General features: G+C 43.1%; 1 protein-coding gene across 1 annotated transcript; it reads left to right on the top strand.

The window, feature by feature from the left end:
* Window positions 1-13427: 13427 nt before the first annotated feature.
* Window positions 13428-18874, top strand: LOC121570330 (gastrula zinc finger protein XlCGF49.1). The gene is given in 3 exon segments (XM_045205845.1): window positions 13428-13497; window positions 17065-17153; window positions 18154-18874. Coding segments are annotated over 3 exon segments (798 nt in total). The 3' UTR covers window positions 18793-18874.
* The last annotated feature ends 819 nt before the right edge of the window (window positions 18875-19693 follow it).

Raw genomic sequence — 19693 nt, 5'->3', positions numbered from 1 at the left:
TTGGCAATTTCTCCCATGGAATAGCCTTCATTTCTCAGAACAAGAATAGACTGACGAGTTTCAGAAGAAAGTTATTCGTTTCTGGCCATTTTGAGTTGTAATCGAACCCACAATTGCTGATGCTCCAGATACTCAACTGGTCTCAAGAAGGCCAGTTGTATTGCTTCTTTAATCAGCACAACAGTTTTCAGCTGTGCTAACATACAGTGGGGGAAAACAAGTATTTAGTCAGCCACCAATTGTGCAAGTTCTCCCACTTAAAAAGATGAGAGGCCTGTAATTTTCATCATAGGTACACGTCAACTATGACAGACAAAATGAGAAAAATAAATCCAGAAAATCACATTGTAGGATTTTTTATGAACTTATTTGCAAATTATGGTGGAAAATAAGTATTTGGTCAATAACAAAAGTTTCTCAATACTTTGTTATATACCCTTTGTTGGCAATGACACAGGTCAAACGTTTTCACTATTGCTGGTATTTTGGCCCATTCCTCCATGCAGATCTCCTCTAGAGCATTGATGTTTTGGGGCTGTCGCTGGGCAACACGGACTTTCAACTCCCTCCAAAGATTTTCTATGGGGTTGAGATCTGGAGACTGGCTAGGCCACTCCAGGACCTTGAAATGCTTCTTACGAAGCCATTCCTTCGTTGCCCGGGCGGTGTGTTTGGGATCATTGTCATGCTGAAAGACCCAGCCACGTTTCATCTTCAATGCCCTTGCTGATGGAAGGAGGTTTTCACTCAAAATCTCACGATACATGGCCCCATTCATTCTTTCCTTTACACGGATCAGTCGTCCTGGTCCCTTTGCAGAAAAACAGCCCCAAAGCATGATGTTTCCACCCCCATGCTTCACAGTAGGTATGGTGTTCTTTGGATGCAACTCAGCATTATTTGTCCTCCAAACACGACAAGTTGAGTTTTTACCAAAATGTTATATTTTGGTTTCATCTGACCATATGACATTCTCCCAATCCTCTTCTGGATCATCCAAATGCACTCTAGCAAACTTCAGACGGGCCTGGACATGTACTGGCTTAAGCAGGGGGACACGTCTCGCACTGCAGGATTTGAGTCCCTGGTGGCATAGTGTGTTACTGATGGTAGGCTTTGTTACTTTGGTCCCAGCTCTCTGCAGGTCATTCACTAGGTCCCCCCGTGTGGTTCTGGGATTTTTGCTCACCGTTCTTGTGATCATTTTGACCCCACGGGGTGAGATCTTGCGTGGAGCCCCAGATCAAGGGAGATTATCAGTGGTCTTGTATGTCTTCCATTTCCTAATAATTGCTCCCACAGTTGATTTCTTCAAACCAAGCTGCTTACCTATTGCAGATTCAGTCTTCCCAGCCTGGTGCAGGTCTACAATTTTGTTTCTGGTGTCCTTTGACAGCTCTTTGGTCTTGGCCATAGTGGAGTTTGGAGTGTGACTGTTTGAGGTTGTGGACAGGTGTCTTTTATACTGATAACAAGTTCAAACAGGTGCCATTAATACAGGTAACGAGTGGAGGACAGAGGAGCCTCTTAAAAATAAGTTACAGGTCTGTGAGAGCCAGAAATCTTGCTTGTTTGTAGGTGACCAAAAACGTATTTTCCACCATAATTTGCAAATAAATTCATTAAAAATCCTACAATGTGATTTTCTGGAAAAATCTTTCTCAATTTGTCTGTCATAGTTGACGTGTACCTATGATGAAAATTACAGGCCTCTCTCATCTTTTTAAGTGGGAGAACATGCACAATTGGTGGCTGACTAAATACTTTCTGTCCCCACTGTAATTGCAAAATGTTGTTCTAATGATCAATTAGCCTTTTGGATTAGCAAACACAACGTGCCATTGGAACACATGACTGATGGTTGCTGATAATGGGCCTCTGTACGCTTATGTAGATATTCCATTAAAAATCAGCCGTTTCCAGCTACAACAGCCATTTACAACATTAACAATGCCTACACTGTATTTCTGATCAATTTGATGTTATTTTAATGGACAAAACAATTGCTTTTCTTTCGAAAACAATGACATTTCTAAGTGACCCCAAACTTTTGAACAGTAGTGTATATATATACACACAGTGCCTTGCAAAAGTATTCATCCCCCTTGGCGTTTTTCCTATTTTGTTGCATTACAACCTGTAATTTAAATAGATTTTTATTTTGATTTCATGTAATGGACATACACAAAATAGTCCAAATTGGTGAAGTGAAATAAAAAAATTACTTGTTTCAAAAAATTATACAAAATAAATTACGGAAAAGTGGTGCGTGCATATGTATTCACCCCCCTTTGCTATGAAGCCCCTAAATAAGATCTGGTGCAACCAATTACCTTCAGAAGTCACGTAATTAGTTAAATAAAGTCCACGTGTCCAAGTGTCACATGATCTGTCACATGATCTCAGTATATATACACCTGTTCTGAAAGGCCCCAAAGTCTGCAACACCACTAAGCAAGGGCACCATGAAGACCAAGGAGCTCTCCAATCAGGTCAGGGACAAAGTTGTGGAGAAGTACAGATCAGGGTTGGGTTATAAAAAAATATCAGAAACTTTGAACATCCCACGGAGCACCATTAAATCCATTATAAAAAAATTGAAAGAATATGGCACCACAACAAACCTGCCAAGAGAGGGCCGCCCACCAAAACTCACGGACCAGGCAAGGAGGGCATTAATCAGAGTCGCAACAAAGAGACCAAAGATCATCCTGAAGGAGCTGAAAAGCTCCACAGTGGAGATTGGAGTATCTGTACATAGGAACACTTTAAGCCGTACACTCTACAGAGCTGGGCTTTATGGAGGAGTGGGCAGAAAAAAGCCATTGCTTAAAGACAAAAATAAGCAAACACGTTTGTTGTTCGCCAGAAGGCATGTGGGAGACTCGCCAAACATATGGAAGAAGGTACTCTGGTCAGATGAGACTAAAATTGAGCTTTTGGCCATCAAGGAAAATGCTATGTCTGGCGCAAACCCAACACCTCTCATCACCCCTATAATAAGTAGAAGATGGTCCCGTCAGACCTGTCCATCATGAACGTTATAATAAGTAGAAGATGGTCCCGTCAGACCTGCCCATCATGAGCATTATAATAAGTAGAAGATGGTCCCGTCAGACCTGCATTATAATAAGTAGAAGATGGTCCTGTCAGACCTGAGCATTATAATAAGTAGAAGATGGTCCTGTCAGACCTGTCCATCATGAGCATTATAATAAGTAGAAGATGGTCCCGTCAGACCTGCATTATAATAAGTAGAAGATGGTCCCGTCAGACCTGCATTATAATAAGTAGAAGATGGTCCCGTCAGACCTGTCCATCATGAACGTTATAATAAGTAGAAGATGGTCCCGTCAGACCTGCCCATCATGAGCATTATAATAAGTGGGGAAAAAAAGTATTTAGTCAGCCACCAATTGTGCAAGTTCTCCCACTTAAAAAGATGAGAGGCCTGTAATTTTCATCATAGGTACACGTCAACTATGACAGACAAATTGAGGAAAAAAATCCAGAAAATCACATTATAGGATTTTTTTATGAATTTATTTGCAAATTATGGTGGAAAATAAGTATTTGGTCACCTACAAACAAGCAAGATTTCTGGCTTTCACAGACCTGTAACTTCTTCTCTTTAAGAGGCTCCTCTGTCCTCCACTCGTTACCTGTATTAATGGCACCTGTTTGAACTTGTTATCAGTATAAAAGACATCTGTCCACAACCTCAAACAGTCACTCTCCAAACTCCACTACGGCAAGACCAAACAGCTGTCAAAGGACACCAGAAACACAATTGTAGACCTGCACCAGGCTGGGAAGAGGATCTGTCAATCTGCATTATAAGCAGCTTGGTTTGAAGAAATCAACTGTCGGAGCAATTATTAGGAAATGGAAGACATACAAGACCACTGATAATCTCCCTCGATCTGGGGCTCCACGCAAGATCTCACCCCGTGGGGTCAAAATGATCACAAGAATGGTGAGCAAAAATCACAGAACCACACGGGGGACCTAGTGAATGACCTGCAGAGAGCTGGGACCAAAGTGACAAAGCCTACCATCAGTAACACACTACGCCGCCAGGGACACAAATCCTGCAGTGCCAGACGTGTCCCCTCTGCTTAAGCCAGTACATGTCCAGGCCCGTCTGAAGTTTGCTAGAGTGCATTTGGATGATCCAGAAGAGGATTGGGAGAATGTCAGATGAAACCAAAATATATTTTTGGTAAAAACTCAACTCGTCGTGTTTGGAGGACAAAGAATGCTGAGTTGCATCCAAAGAACACCATACCTACTGTGAAGCATGGGGGGTGGAAACATCATGCTTTGGGGATGTTTTTCTGCAAAGGGACCAGGGACGACTAATCTGTGTAAAGGAAAGAATGAATGGGGCCATGTATCGTGAGATTTTTGAGTGAAAACCTCCTTCCATCAGCAAGGGCATTGAAGATGAAATGTGGCTGGGTCTTTCAGCATGACAATGATCCCAAACACACCGCCCGGGCAACGAAGGAGAGGCTTCGTAAAAGCATTTCAAGGTCCTGGAGTGGCCTAGCCAGTCTCCAGATCTCAACCCCATAGAAAATCTTTGGAGGGAGTTGAAAGTCTGTGTTGCCCAGCGACAGCCCCAAAACATCACTGCTCTAGAGGAGATCTGCATGGAGGAATGGGCCAAAATACCAGCAACAGTGTGTGAAAACCTTGTGAAGACTTACAGAAAACGTTTGACCTGTGTCATTGCCAACAAAGGGTATATAACAAAGTATTGAGAAACTTTTGTTATTGACCAAATACTTATTTTCCACCATAATTTGCAAATAAATTCATAAAAATCCTACAATGTGATTTTTCTGGAATTTTTTTCTCATTTTGTCTGTCATAGTTGACGTGTACCTATGATGAAAATTACAGGCCTCTCTCATCTTTTTAAGTGGGAGAACTTGCACAATTGGTGGCTGACTAAATACTTTTTTTTCTCCACTGTAAGTAGAAGATGGTCCTGTCAGACCTGCATTATAATAAGTAGAAGATGGTCCTGTCAGACCTGCATTATAATAAGTAGAAGATGGTCCTGTCAGACCTGCATTATAATAAGTAGAAGATGGTCCTGTCAGACCTGCCCATCATGAATGTTATAATAAGTAGAAGATGGTCCCGTCAGACCTGCCCATCATGAGCATTATAATAAGTAGAAGATGGTCCTGTCAGACCTGCCCATCATGAATGTTATAATAAGTAGAAGATGGTCCTGTCAGACCTGCATTATAATAAGTAGAAGATGGTCCTGTCAGACCTGCCCATCATAAGCATTATAATAAGTAGAAGATGGTCCCGTCAGACCTGTCCATCATGAGCATTATAATAAGTAGAAGATGGTCCTGTCAGACCTGCATTATAATAAGTAGAAGATGGTCCTGTCAGACTTGTTTTTTTTATTATTATTTTTAAGTTCTACGTGACCTTTCCCTCAGTTACCTGTCTGGTTATTTTAATTTCATTAGAGACTGTCATAGCCATCACACCTGACTGCTCCTCTATAGGAACACGGCTGGACAAAAGCTCTTTCCTTAACGTTGGTGCAGAGGAATGAAATGGTGTAACCAAATCAAATCAAATCCATTCCTAATGCCAGAGAGTTCTTAAGGCAAACTTTAAAAAGGTCCAATGCAGCTGTTTTCTATCTCAATATCAAATCATTTCTGGGTAACAATTAAGTACCTTACTTTGATTGTTTTTTTAATTCAAAGAGCAATTTGTCAAGCAATAATTTTGCTAGCACTGTCTGGGAATGGTCTGACTGGGGAAGGAAAAACTGAAAACGAGTTGTTTTTGGCAGAGAGGTTTGGAACTCTTTCTTATCAGTCAATTAACTAATTTACCGCCTGGACATAATATAATAATAATAATAATAATAATAATAATGCCATTTAGCAGACGCTTTTATCCAAAGCGACTTACAGTCATGTGTGCATACATTTTTACGTATGGGTGGTCCCGGGGATCGAACCCACTACCCTGGGCGTTACAAGCGCCATGCTCTACCAGCTGAGCTACAGAGGACCACGGCGGGCACTAGGCGGGCCCAAAACTCCATCCCACCAAAACAGGCTGAAATTTCAGGTGGTCTTTTCAAACAGCTCTTACACTAAAAAGGGCATTATGATCATATAATCTTCACAATTTCACAGTATTATTCCAACCTCATAATGTGGAAATGTATATAAAATACAGGAACATCACGTTTTTTGACTGCACAGGGGCCTTTAAGAAATGGTTAATGGGCAAAATGCTTTTAAGACAGAACAAGCTAAGAGAAAGTATAACATTATTAATAAACGTTACTTGGTCACCTATTTCATTCCTTTTACCGTTTACGCTCTATTGATGAGATTATGTATGTTGTTTTCATGTTATAATATATTGACATCGCTTCCTATCTCATGGGCATAGCGGGTATAAATATGGTATTGGCTACAATGTTACCTCGTCAGTATAGCATCACGTATGTCCACAATTAGCAAGCGTGAGGATCATCATTAATTTACTAACTTCAGCCTATGAGCACGGCACATTAATGCAACGTCACCACGCTTGCTCGTAGCCTACCGGATCGCTAGTGCAATTATCACTAGGTCCCCCCATGTGGTTCTGGGATTTTTGCTCACCGTTCTTGTGATCATTTTGACCCCACGGGGTGAGATCTTGCGTGGAGCCTCAGATCGAGGGAGATTATCAGTGGTCTTGTATGTCTTCCATTTCCTAATAATTAATCCCACAGTTGATTTCTTCAAACCAAGCTGCTTACCTATTGCAGATTCAGTCTTCCCAGCCTGGTGCAGGTCTACAATTTTGTTTCTGGTGTCCTTTGACAGCTCTTTGGTCTTGGCCATAGTGGAGTTTGGAGTGTGACTGTTTGAGGTTGTGGACAGGTGTCTTTTATACTGATAACAAGTTCAAACAGGTGCCATTAATACAGGTAACAAGTGGAGGACAGAGGAGCCTCTTAAAGAAGAAGTTACAGGTCTGTGAGAGCCAGAAATCTTGCTTGTTTGTAGGTGACCAAATACTTATTTCCCACCATAATTTGCAAATAAACTCATAAAAAAATCCTACAATGTAATTTTCAGGATTTTTTTTTCTCAATTTGTCTGTCATAGTTGACGTGTACCTATGATGAAAATTACAGGCCTCTCTCATCTTTTTAAGTGGGAGAAATTGCACAATTGGTGGCTGACTAAATACTTTTTTTCCCCCACTGTATATAGGTCCTAGATGGAAGGAAGCTTGGCCCCAGTGATGTACTGGGCCGTATGCACTACCCTCTGTAGCACCTTACGGTCAGATGCAGAGCAGTTGCCATGCCAGGCGGTGATGCAACCGGTCAGGATGCTCTCGATGGTGCAGCTGTAGAACCTTTTGAGGATCTGGGGACCCATGCCAAATATTTTCAGTCTCCTGAGGGAGAAAAGGTGTTGTCGTGCCCTCTTCACGACTGTCTTGGTGTGTTTGGACCATGATAGTTTGTTGGTGATGTGGACACCAAGTAACTTCAAACTCTCGACCCGCTCCACTACAGCCCCGTCGATGAGAATGGGAGGCCTGTTCGGCCCTCCTTTTCCTGTAGTCCACGATCAGCTCCTTTGTCTTGCTCACGTTGAGGGAGAGGTCGTTGTCCTGGCACCACACTGCCAGGTCTCTGACCTCCTCCCCTATAGGTTGTCTCATCGTTGTCGGTGATCAGGCCTATCACTGTTGTGTCATCAGAAAACTTAATGATGGTGTTGGGGTCGTGTTTGGCCACGCAGTCGTGGGAGAAGAGGGAGTACAGGAGAAGACTAGGCACACATACAATACAACGTTAACATTAACATTTACGTCATTTAGCAGACGCTCTTATCCAGAGCAACTTACAAATTGGTGCATTCACCTTATAGCCAGTGGGACAACCACTTTACAATATGTTTTTTTTTCTTCTTTCTTTGGGGTGGGGTAAGGGGGGGTAGAAGGATTACTTTATCCTATCCCAGGTATTCCTTAAAGAGGTGGGGTTTCAAGTGTCTCCGGAAGGTAGTGAGTGACTCCGCTGTCCTGGCGTCGTGAGGGAGCTTGTTCCACCATTGGGGTGCCAGAGCAGCGAACAGTTTTGACTGGGCTGAGCGGGAACTGTGCTTCCGCAGAGGTAGGGGGGCCAGCAGGCCAGAGGTGGATGAACGCAATGCCCTCGTTTGGGTGTAGGGACTGATCAGAGCCTGAAGGTACAGAGGTGCCGTTCCCCTCACAGCTCCGTAGGCAAGCACCATGGTCTTGTAGCAGATGCGAGCTTCAACTGGAAGCCAGTGGAGTGTGCGGAGGAGCGGGGTGACGTGAGAGAACTTGGGAAGTTTGAACACCAGACGGGCTGCGGCATTCTGGATGAGTTGTAGGGGTTTAATGGTACAGGCAGGCAGCCCAGCCAACAGCGAGTTGCAGTAATCCAGACGGGAGATGACAAGTGCCTGGATTAGGACCTGTGCAAGGCAGGGTCGTACTCTCCGAATGTTGTAGAGCATGAACCTACAGGATCGGGTCACCGCCTTGATGTTAGCGGAGAACGACAGGGTGTTGTCCAGGGTCACGCCAAGGCTCTTCGCACTCTGGGAGGAGGACACAATGGAGTTGTCAACCGTGATGGCGAGATCATGGAACGGGCAGTCCTTCCCCGGGAGGAAGAGCAGCTCCGTCTTGCCGAGGTTCAGCTTGAGGTGGTGATCCGTCATCCACACTGATATGTCTGCCAGACATGCAGAGATGCGATTCGCCACCTGGTTATCAGAAGGGGGAAAGGAGAAGATTAGTTGTGTGTCGTCTGCGTAGCAATGATAGGAGAGGCCATGTGAGGATATGACAGAGCCAAGTGACTTGGTGTATAGCGAGAATAGGAGAGGGCCTAGAACTGAGCCCTGGGGGACACCAGTGGTGAGAGCACGTGGTGCGGAGACAGATTCTCGCCACGCCACTTGGTAGGAGCGACCTGTCAGGTAGGACGCAATCCAAGAGTGAGCCGTGCCGGAGATGCCCAACTCGGAGAGGGGGGAGAGGAGGATCTGATGGTTCACAGTATCAAAGGCAGCAGACAGGTATAGAAGGACAAGAGCAGAGGAGAGAGAGTTAGCTGTAGCACTGCGGAGAGCCTCTGTGACACAGAGAAGAGCAGTCTCAGTTGAATGACCAGTCTTGAAACCTGACTGGATTGGATCAAGAAGGTCATTCTGAGAGAGATAGCAGGAGAGTTGGCTAAAGACGGCATGCTCAAGAGTTTGAGAGAAAAGAAAGAAGGGATACTGGTCTGTAGTTGTTGACATCGGAGGGATCGAGTGTAGGTTTTTGAGAAGGGGTGCAACTCTCGCTCTCTTGAAGACGGAAGGGACATAGCCAGCGGTCAAGGATGAGTTGATGAGCGAGGTGAGGTAAGGGAGAAAGTCACCGGAGATGGTCTGGAGAAGAGAGGAGGGGATAAGGTCAAGCGGGCAGGTTGTTGGGCGGCCGGCCGTCACAAGTCGCAAGATTTCATCTGGAGAGAGAGGGGAGAAAGATATCAAAGCATAGGGTAGGGCAGTGTGAGCAGGACCAGCGGTGTCATTTGACTTAACAAACGAGGATCGGATGTCGTCAACCTTCTTTTCAAAATGGTTGACGAAGTCATCCACAGAGAGGGAGGAGAGGGGGAGGAGGATTCAGCAGGAAGGAGAAGGTGGCAAAGAGCTTCCTAGGGTTAGAGGCAGATGCTTGGAATTTAGAGTGGTAGAAAGTGGAAGAAAATGTAGAGAGGAGGGAGTGAAAAGAGGCCAGGTCCGCAGGGAGTCTAATTTTCCTCCATTTCCACTCGGCTGCCAGGAGCCCTGTTCTGTGAGCTCGCAATGAGTCGTCAAGCCACAGAGGAGGTGGGGAGGACCGAGCCGGCCGGGAGGATAGGGGACATAGAGAGTCAAAGGATGCAGAAAGGGAGGAGAGGAGGGTTGAGGAGGCAGAATCAGGAGATTGGAGGGAGAAGGATTGAGCAGAGGGAAGAGATGATAGGATGGAAGAGGAGAGAGTAGCGGGAGAGAGAGAGAGAGAAGGTTGCGACGGCGCATTACCATCTGAGTAGGGGCAGAGTGAGTAGTGTTGGAGGAGAGCGAGAGAGAAAAGGATACAAAGTAGTGGTCGGAGACATGGAGGGGAGTTGCAGTGAGATTAGTAGAAGAACAGCATCTAGTAAAGATGAGGTCAAGCGTATTGCCTGCCTTGTGAGTAGGGGGACGGTGAGAGGGTGAGGTCAAAAGAGGAGAGGAGTGGAAAGAAGGAGGCAGAGAGAAATGAGTCAAAGGTAGACGTAGGGAGGTTAAAGTCACCCAGAACTGTGAGGGGTGAGCCATCCTCAGGAAAGGAACTTATCAAGGCGTCAAGCTCATTGATGAACTCTCCAAGGGAACCTGGAGGGCGATAAATGACAAGGATGTTAAGCTTGAATGGGCTAGTGACTGTGACAGCATGGAATTCAAATGAGGAGATAGACAGATGGGTCAGGGGGAAAATAGAGAATGTCCACTTGGGAGAGATGAGGATTCCTGTGCCACCACCCCGCTGACCAGATGCTCTCAGGGTATGCGAGAACACATGGTCAGACGAGGAGAGAGCAGTAGGAGTAGCAGTGTTTTCAGTGGTAATCCATGTTTCCGTCAGCGCCAAGAAGTCGAGGGACTGGAGGGTAGCATAGACTGAGATGAACTCTGCCTTGTTTGCCGCAGAACGGCAGTTCCAGAGGCTGCCGGAGACCTGGAACTCCACGTGGGTCGTGCGTGCAGGGACCACCAGGTTAGAGAATCAGCAGCCATGCGGTGTGAGGCGTTTGTATGGCCTGTGCAGAGAGGAGAGAACAGGGATAGACAGAGGCATAGTTGACAGGCTACAGAAAATGGCTACAATAATGCAAAGGATATCTGAATGAAATGAACTAAACATCTGGGAAAGCGAGAGAGCGGGGCCTCCCTCACTTACGTTTCACTGAAACACCCAAATATAACTCTCCCAACTTCCACCTCAGAAACTATAATTGTTGTAAACTACAGCGGTTCAATGTTTTCTAGGAATAGACTAACTTAGTTTATTCAGCTAGCTAACTTGGTACAGTATTCTTCAGTGAAAACCGTCCAGGGCACCTAGTCCTATGACGCCACAGCCTACTAGCATGCCAGCATCCAACAACACGGTTTAGCACCAATACTCGGCCACAACAAACCACCAGTGTGTCGACACGCCAAGCAGATCATTCGTGTCCTTGTCTAACGTTGTGGGTTATGTTGGGATTTGTTTTCTCATAATTGGATCTGTATGTGATGAATAGCTTAGAAGGAATGCATTAATGATAAGCATAGAAGGTTTGTACTATACTGATATAAATTGTTTCACATAACAGGCTGTGATTAATGTAAGGAACGTTAGGGGGTAGGACAGATAAGAACTTATGTCTCACAATACCCGAACACTCTCTCTTTGTGATCTGTGAACCGTCCAAGGACGTGTACTGCAAAAGTGCTGACTTTCTGGATAAGTTGCAAAACAGCTAGACACCTGGCAGCAGGGATGCGCCAAGGGACTGGGACCAGCCCGTGCGCCAACGGATTGGCTGAGTGAGTCTAAACCACGCTCAGTGTCTACTCTGATTGGCCAGCAGAGAGGTGGGAACTCTCTCTCTCTGTCAGAGTATTTGAGGAAGAACCTGTAACAATGGATTAGTTCTCTGAGTGCCCTGTGTGGTATTTCAGCGGACCCGTATATACGAACCTTCATACTTATCATACATACATTTTGCATATAATAAATTTAGCTTGGATTGAAGATCTCTTGATTCTTATTCCAATAGCAGATTTGAATTACGCAATTTCTGACAGTTAGTCCCGACAGCTTGAGTGAGTTCGTCCTCAACTTATTCAGCCAGTTAGTTAGCTAGAATAGTTAGCATACTAGCTAGCCATTGCTCTCTGTCAACGAACCAACCCCTCCTCCCACGGCACGAACACACAGAGAGAGCCAAGCTAACGTTAACTAGTCACCCATGTCCCGAATTCCCTTGAACGATTCTGGCTACCAGTATGTAAAAACAAAACACAAATGTAGGTTTTAACTTAGCCCTAGCAGCTACTGTTAGCTAGCCAAGTGCAAAGCTAGCCACTGAATCGACTCAGCCAGTTCGCGTCTGTTCACTAGGTTGTTCCAGCTATTGTTTAGTTAGCTATCCAGGTAGCAACAAGCTAGCTAAACTGTTGATACTGTTATTGTTGCACTTCTCTGGTTTCTTCTTATTCTGTCAATAGTATACAAATATAAAATGTGAAATGCAAATATGATAACTGTACCTGTAACCCCCTTCGGAAAAATTGTTGGTCACAAAAATGTTTAACAATCCTATGGGATTTTTCCGATGCGAATCCAACGGGAATTTTTCATGAGGGTTCTACGTCTATGCATAGGAAAATATTATTTGCAAGACATAAGAGAAAATAAATGATCTTATTTTTAATTTATGACATTCTTTGCCAATATAAACAATGTAGTTCATGTTGTTTCCAAATTGCGTTACCCACTCCAGTCAGCAGATGGCGATGTGCGTCTTTCAGGTGATGATTCTTGCGTGACGTATATTCTAGTGGACGGGACACTTCTTCAGCAAAAACCACACGGCTACTCTTTCAACCACCTCGGTAGCTTGCTAGCCAACATAAAACCGAAACATTGACGCTTTAGACCATGTTTATGTACATTAGCTAATCTAAGTGTTTAAAACACAATTCTGTTTACGTATCAACTGGTTAACTTTAACCTAATTCGCAAACTTGTTAAAGATTGATACTGAGCCTAGCACTAGGCTAGTCGATAATGCTAGCTAGCTAACATCCCTGACCATGAGGTCACTGAGCTACTCCCCCCGTGTTAAAGAAGAGGAGGTCTGCTGGACGGAGAAAGAAGCTCTGGGGCTGAACATTGTCGTTAAAGAAGAAGAGGAGTATATTAAAGTGAAAGGAGAGGAAGAAGCTTTCAGAATGAAAAAGGAGGAAGAGGATGCTATCACATTGAAAGAGGAAGAGGAGGATGTTATAGTGAAAGAAGAGAAAGAACCTTTTGGAGTGAAAGAGGAAGAGGGGATAGAGTCTGTCAAAGTAGAAGAGGAGGAAGTAGAAGCTTTCAGAATGATAAAGGAGGAAGAGGAGGCTATCACATTGAAAGAAGAAGAGGGTGTTATAGTGAAAGAAGAGAAAGAACCTTTTGGAGTGAAAGAGGAACAGGGGATAGAGGCTATCACAGTAAAAGAGGAGGTAGATGCTTTCAGAATGAAAAAGGAGGAAGAGGAGGCTATCACGCTGAAAGAAGAGGAGGAGGATGTTATAGTGAAAGAAGAGAAAGAACCTTATAGCATGGAAGAGGAAGAGGATGCTATCTCAATAAAAGAGGAGGAAGAGGAGACTGAAGATCTGATTAACACCGGTGAGTACCGTCTTAAAAACAGAGGCACAAGCTATGCAGTTGTTTAACTAATGTATGGTTTTAAAGGGGCATTCTACTGTGCGCTCCTGAGTGGCGCAGTGGTCTAGGGCACTGCATCGCAGTGCTAACTGTGCCACTAGAGATCCTGGTTCGAATCCAGGCTCTGTCGCAGCCGGCCGCGACCGGGAGACTCATGGGCGGCGCACAATTGGCCCAGCGTTGTCCAGGGTATGGGAGGAATGGCCGGCAGGGATGTAGCTCAGTTGATAGAGCATGGTGTTTGCAACGCCAGGGTTGTGGGTTAGATTCCCACAGGGGGCCAGTATAAAAATAAATAAAAATAAAATATGTATTCACTAACTGTAAGTCGCTCTGGATAAGAGCGTCTGCTAAATGACTAAAAATGTAAATGTAAATACTGAAGTTCTAAACTTGATTATGTTGTTCTGTAATGAAGGAATCAGTGATTGGTCCATAATTTTTATTTTTTTTAACTTTTAAATTAGTTATATAGAGGCCTGGCCATTAATTTTTTGAGAATATAGCCTAACTTATAAATGCCCAATGAGCTTAGTTCGACTGTCGTACCCCAATGATTTATATACATACACTAGCTGACCGATAGGGGGCGCTGTGTTGAAGCCGCCGTGCCTCCATCTTGTTACCGCCGTTGTAGAACATATTTTGGAAGCTTTAGAAATGCATTTATTAATGTCTACATTCGTTTTTGCCACGTTGATTCTATTACATACACCTTCATGCATACTTTGGAAATATGTGAGCGAAATATACAAATGAGAAGAAAAAAATCAATAAACATTTTCCTTAAAGTATACTTTTTTTTTTTTTTTTTAGAGATGGCTGTTACTATACCACTACAACAATAACATATTTAAATACATTTCAAGATCTGAATATAAAGTTGGCATACTTGAAAGTGTGCCCATTCATGTTTTCGTATGTATTTTACTTTTTGATAAATACGTTTCCAAGATAAGAAGAAGCCTAGATCAATAGTTTGATATATATTTATATATATATATATATAGATGTGACTCCTCTTCTTCTTGTATATTGTCAAAAAGTTAATCAATAACAAGCCATCTATATCTGGCTTTCAAACTGTAGACCTACTCACCACAAGACGGAGTCATTCTGTCCAAAACAAGTCTTGGCAGAATGACAGAATGACTCATGGGGGGGGCGGGACTAATGAACGGGTCATCAATCAAACAAAAGTTGACAGAAGCCACGGGACACTTCTTCATACAATTCATTTCTGTCCTTGAAACATTTAATTGAAATACTGTAGAATTCCATTAACGACTCCAACACCATCATTAAGTTTGCCGACGACACAACAGTGGTAGGCCTGATCACCGACAACGATGAGACAGCCTATAGGGAGGAGGTCAGAGACCTGGCCGTGTGGTGCCAGGACAACAACCTCTCCCTCAACGTGACCAAGACAAAGGAGATGATTGTGGACTACAGGAAAAAAAAAGAGGACTGAGCACGCCCCCATTCTCATCGACGGGGCTGTAGTGGAACAGGTTGAGAGCTTCAAGTTCCTTGGTGTCCACATCACCAACGAACTATCATGGTCCAAACACACCAAGACAGTCGTGAAGAGGGCACGACAAAGCCTATTCCCCCTCAGGAGACTGAAAAGATTTGGCATGGGTCCTCAGATCCTCAAAAAATTCTACAGCTACACCATCGAGAGCATCCTGACTGGTTGCATCACCGCCTGGTATGGCAACTGCTTGGCCTCCGACCGCAAGGCACTACAGAGGGTAGTGCGTACGGCCCAGTACATCACTGGGGCCAAGCTTCCTGCCATCCAGGACCTCTATACCAGGCGGTGTCAGAGGAAGGCCCTCAAAATTGTCAAAGACTCCAGCCACCCTAGTCATAGACTGTTCTCTCTGCTACCGCACGGCAAGCGGTACCGGAGTGCCAAGTCTAGGTCCAAAAGACTTCTCAACAGCTTCTACCCCCAAGCCATAAGACTCCTGAACAGCTAATCATGGCTACCCGGACTATTTGCACTGCCCCCCACCCCATCCTTTTTACGCTGCTGCTACTCTGTTAATTATTTATGCATAGTCACTTTAACTCTACCCACATGTACATATTACCTCAACTACCTCAACTAGCCGGTGCCCCCGCACATTGACTCTGCAACGGTACCCCCCTGTATATATAGCCTCCCTACTGTCACTTTATTTTACTTCTGCTCTTTTTTTTCTCAACACTTTTTTTGTTGTTGTTTTATTTTTTATTTTTTTGTTAAAAATAAATGCACTGTTGGTTAAGGGCTGTAAGTAAGCATTTCACTGTAATGTCTGCACCTGTTGTATTCGGCGCATGTGACCAATACAATTTGATTTGATTTGATATAGCTCTTACTGGGGAGTGTCAATATGGCCGACTGGTGGTTCCAAAGCCTGTCATTGGCCAATCCAGGTGTTTATAGACATCATTGGTCGTACCACATTAAAAAATATATATAAACTTGTTTTTACTTCATTGTTTGTAACCAATGTAGGCCTAACTGTAAACAAACATGGTTAAAACTATCGTTTTTTTTTTAGTTTCATGCAGGTCGGTCTTAGTCTCATGCAGGTCGGTCCGTTCATCCGCAGCTCTGCCTGTGAATATGAGCGGTTCCATTTCTCCAACCCTGTCCATCAGCTTTATACCATTACATGGACGAGTCAGTGGAGGATATCATTTAATTTATCCATTAGGGCTAATACATGTATCCTATACTGACTAGTCTATTTATCCATTAGGTCTAATACATGTATCCTATACTGACTAGTCTATTTATCCATTAGGGCTAATACATGTATCCTATACTGACTAGTCTATTTATCCATTAGGTCTAATAAATGTATCCTATACTGACTAGTCTATTTATCCATTAGGTCTAATAAATGTATCCTATACTGACTAGTCTATTTATCCATTAGGTCTAATAAATGTATCCTATACTGACTAGTCTATTTATCCATTAGGTCTAATACATGTATCCTATACTGACTAGTCTATTTATCCATTAGGTCTAATACATGTATCCTATACTGACTGGTCTATTTATCCATTAGGTCTAATAAATGTATCCTATACTGACTAGTCTATTTATCCATTAGGTCTAATACATGTATCCTATACTGACTAGTCTATTTATCCATTAGGTCTAATAAATGTATCCTATACTGACTAGTCTATTTATCCATTAGGTCTAATAAATGGATCCTATACTGACTAGTCTATTTATCCATTAGGTCTAATAAATGGATCCTATACTGACTAGTCTATTTATCCATTAGGTCTAATACATGTATCCTATACTGACTAGTCTATTTATCCATTAGGTCTAATAAATTCATAACAACACAAAGTTTACTAGTGTTTTTATTAGCCTACGAGCACTACAGCCACTCTGCTCTTTTTATTGAGGAATATTTTCTGGATTAAACCTCATAGGAAGACAATTTTACTATGTGGAGGTTTTAGTCTGGTCTCTGTTTAACCAAATACTCTGTTTTTCTTTGACAGGAGAGAGACCAGACTCTCACTCTGACAGCGGGAAGAGTCCTTCAGGGGAACCAGACCCAGAGACATCCAAACCAGCAAGACCACACCACTGCGGAAAGAGATTTATCCAGTTAGGACACCTGAAAGAACATAAGAAAACACACACAGGGAAGAAGCAGTACCACTGCTCCCATTGTGGAAAGGGGTTTGGACAGTCAGGGAATCTAAAAGTGCATGAAAGAATACACACTGGAGAGAAGCCATATCAATGCTCCCAGTGTGGAAAGGGTTTTTACTCAGCAGGGGACCTGAAAAAACATGAGAGAATACACACAGGTGAGAAGCCATATCAATGCTCCCAGTGTGGAAAGGGTTTTTACTCAGCAGGGGACCTGAAAAAACATGAGAGAATACACACAGGTGAGAAGCCATATCAATGCTCCCATTGTGGAAAGGGTTTTTACTCAGCAGGGGGCCTGAAAATACATGAGAGAACACACACAGGTGAGAAGCCATATCAATGCTCTCAGTGTGGAAAGGGTTTTTACTCAGCAGGGCACCTGAAAAGACATGAGAGAATACACACAGGTGAGAAGCCATATCAATGCTCCCATTGTGGAAAGGGTTTTTACTCAGCAGGGGACCTGAAAATACACGAGAGAACACACACAGGTGAGAAGCCATATCAATGCTCTCAGTGTGGAAAGGGTTTTTACTCAGCAGGGGACCTGAAAATACATGAGAGAATACACACAGGTGAGAAGCCATATCAATGCTCTCAGTGTGGAAAGGGTTTTTACTCAGCAGGGGACCTAAAAAAACATGAGAGAACACACACAGGTGAGAAGCCATATCAATGCTCTCCAGTGTGGAAAGGGTTTTTACTCAGCAGGGGACCTGAAAATACACGAGAGAACACACACAGGTGAGAAGCCATATCAATGCTCCCAGTGTGGAAAGGGTTTTTACTCAGCAGGGGACATGAAAAAACATGAGAGAACACACAAAGGTGAGAAGCCATATCAATGCTCCCATTGTGGAAAGTGTTTTTCCTCAGCAGGGGGCCTGAAAAAACATGAGAGAACACACTTAGTAGAGAGGCCTTTCCAATGCTCTCAGTGTGGAAAGAGATTTATTCAGTCATGGCATCTGAAAAATCACAAGAGAATACACACAGGAGAACAACCATTCGAATGCCTTCAGTGTGGAAAAAGTTTTACCCGTTTAGGGAACTTGAAAACGCATGGGATGACACACACAGGAGAGAAGCCTTTCCACTGCTCCCTGTGTGGAAATAGTTTTACCCATTTAACGACCTTGAAAATGCATGCGATGACACACACAGGAGAGAAGCCTTACCACTGCTCCCAGTGTGGAAAGGGTTTTAGACAATCAAGTAAACTAAAAGTGCATGAAAGAATGCACACCGGCGAGAAGCCATATCAATGCTCCCAGTGTGAAAATAGATTTGTCTCATCAGGGGACCTGAAATCACATGAGATAACACACTTAGTAGAGAGGCCTTTCCAGTGCTCTCAGTGTGCAAAGAGTTTTACCCGGAGGAGGAGCCTGAAAATACATTTGAGAACACACACAGGGGAGAAGCCCTAACACTGCTCAGACTGTGGAAAGAGATTTAGCGAGCTTAGGGACCTGAAAAAGCATGAGATGACACACAGGATAGAAGCCTTACCACTGCTCCCAGTGTGGAAAGACATTTTCCCGGTCAGAGGACATGAAATCACATAAGAGATTAGAGGCTGTGTTTTGTGGTCCTCTGTAGCTCAGCTGGTAGAGCACGGCGCTTGTAACGCCAGGGTAGTGGGTTCGATCCCCGGGACCACCAATACACAAAAAATGTATGCACGCATGACTGTAAGTCGCTTTGGATAAACGTGTCTGCTAAATGGCATATTATTATTCTGATTTATAGTGTTGACAAAGTATGAAAATCAAACTGTGTATGAAAAAATAGGCCTACTTTTTTTAAAATATATATTCTAAAATTAGAATATATTTTACATGTATTTGATTTTTGATTGATTGTATAAACCCTTATGTGTTCATTATATGATTTGGATATTGTTATTTAAAAACGTAAATTATTTAATGATTCATGTTCTTGATTCTAACCTTGGAACCTCTTGAATTTAGACGTTGTGTTTCATTGAGTTCATTTTTGTAGTAGTCATCAAGCTAAAGGTGTATGATAATTTGATGACATTGTTCTGATAACAACAGTTGTTGACATTAAAAACATTCACTACCTCATGAATGTTCCCATCAGTATTATTTCGTCAGAGAAAACACAGGTGCTGATTTGTAAAAATTATTTGATTATTGCAACATTTTTTAGCTGAATAAATGTACAATTATTTATTATTGTGGAGGTCACTGGTGGACATTCATTACATACATCTACATGATGTATTGTTACACCATGTAGGAGCAGTATAGACCTAGTCTGTTCATTATATACTGTACCAGTCAAAGGTTTGGACACCTACTCATTCCATTTTATTATTTTTATTAGTTTAATATTTTCTACATTGTAGAATAATAGTGAAGACATCAAAACTATGAAATAACACATATGGAATCATGTAGTAACCAAAAAAGTGTTAAACAAATGAAAATATATTTTATATTT

This window comes from Coregonus clupeaformis, chromosome 20 (assembly GCF_020615455.1).
Source record: "Coregonus clupeaformis isolate EN_2021a chromosome 20, ASM2061545v1, whole genome shotgun sequence".
In the NCBI taxonomy this organism is placed as follows: Eukaryota; Metazoa; Chordata; class Actinopteri; order Salmoniformes; family Salmonidae; genus Coregonus; species Coregonus clupeaformis.
Note: the sequence above shows the minus strand (reverse complement) of the source record. Positions and strands in the feature narration are given on the sequence as shown.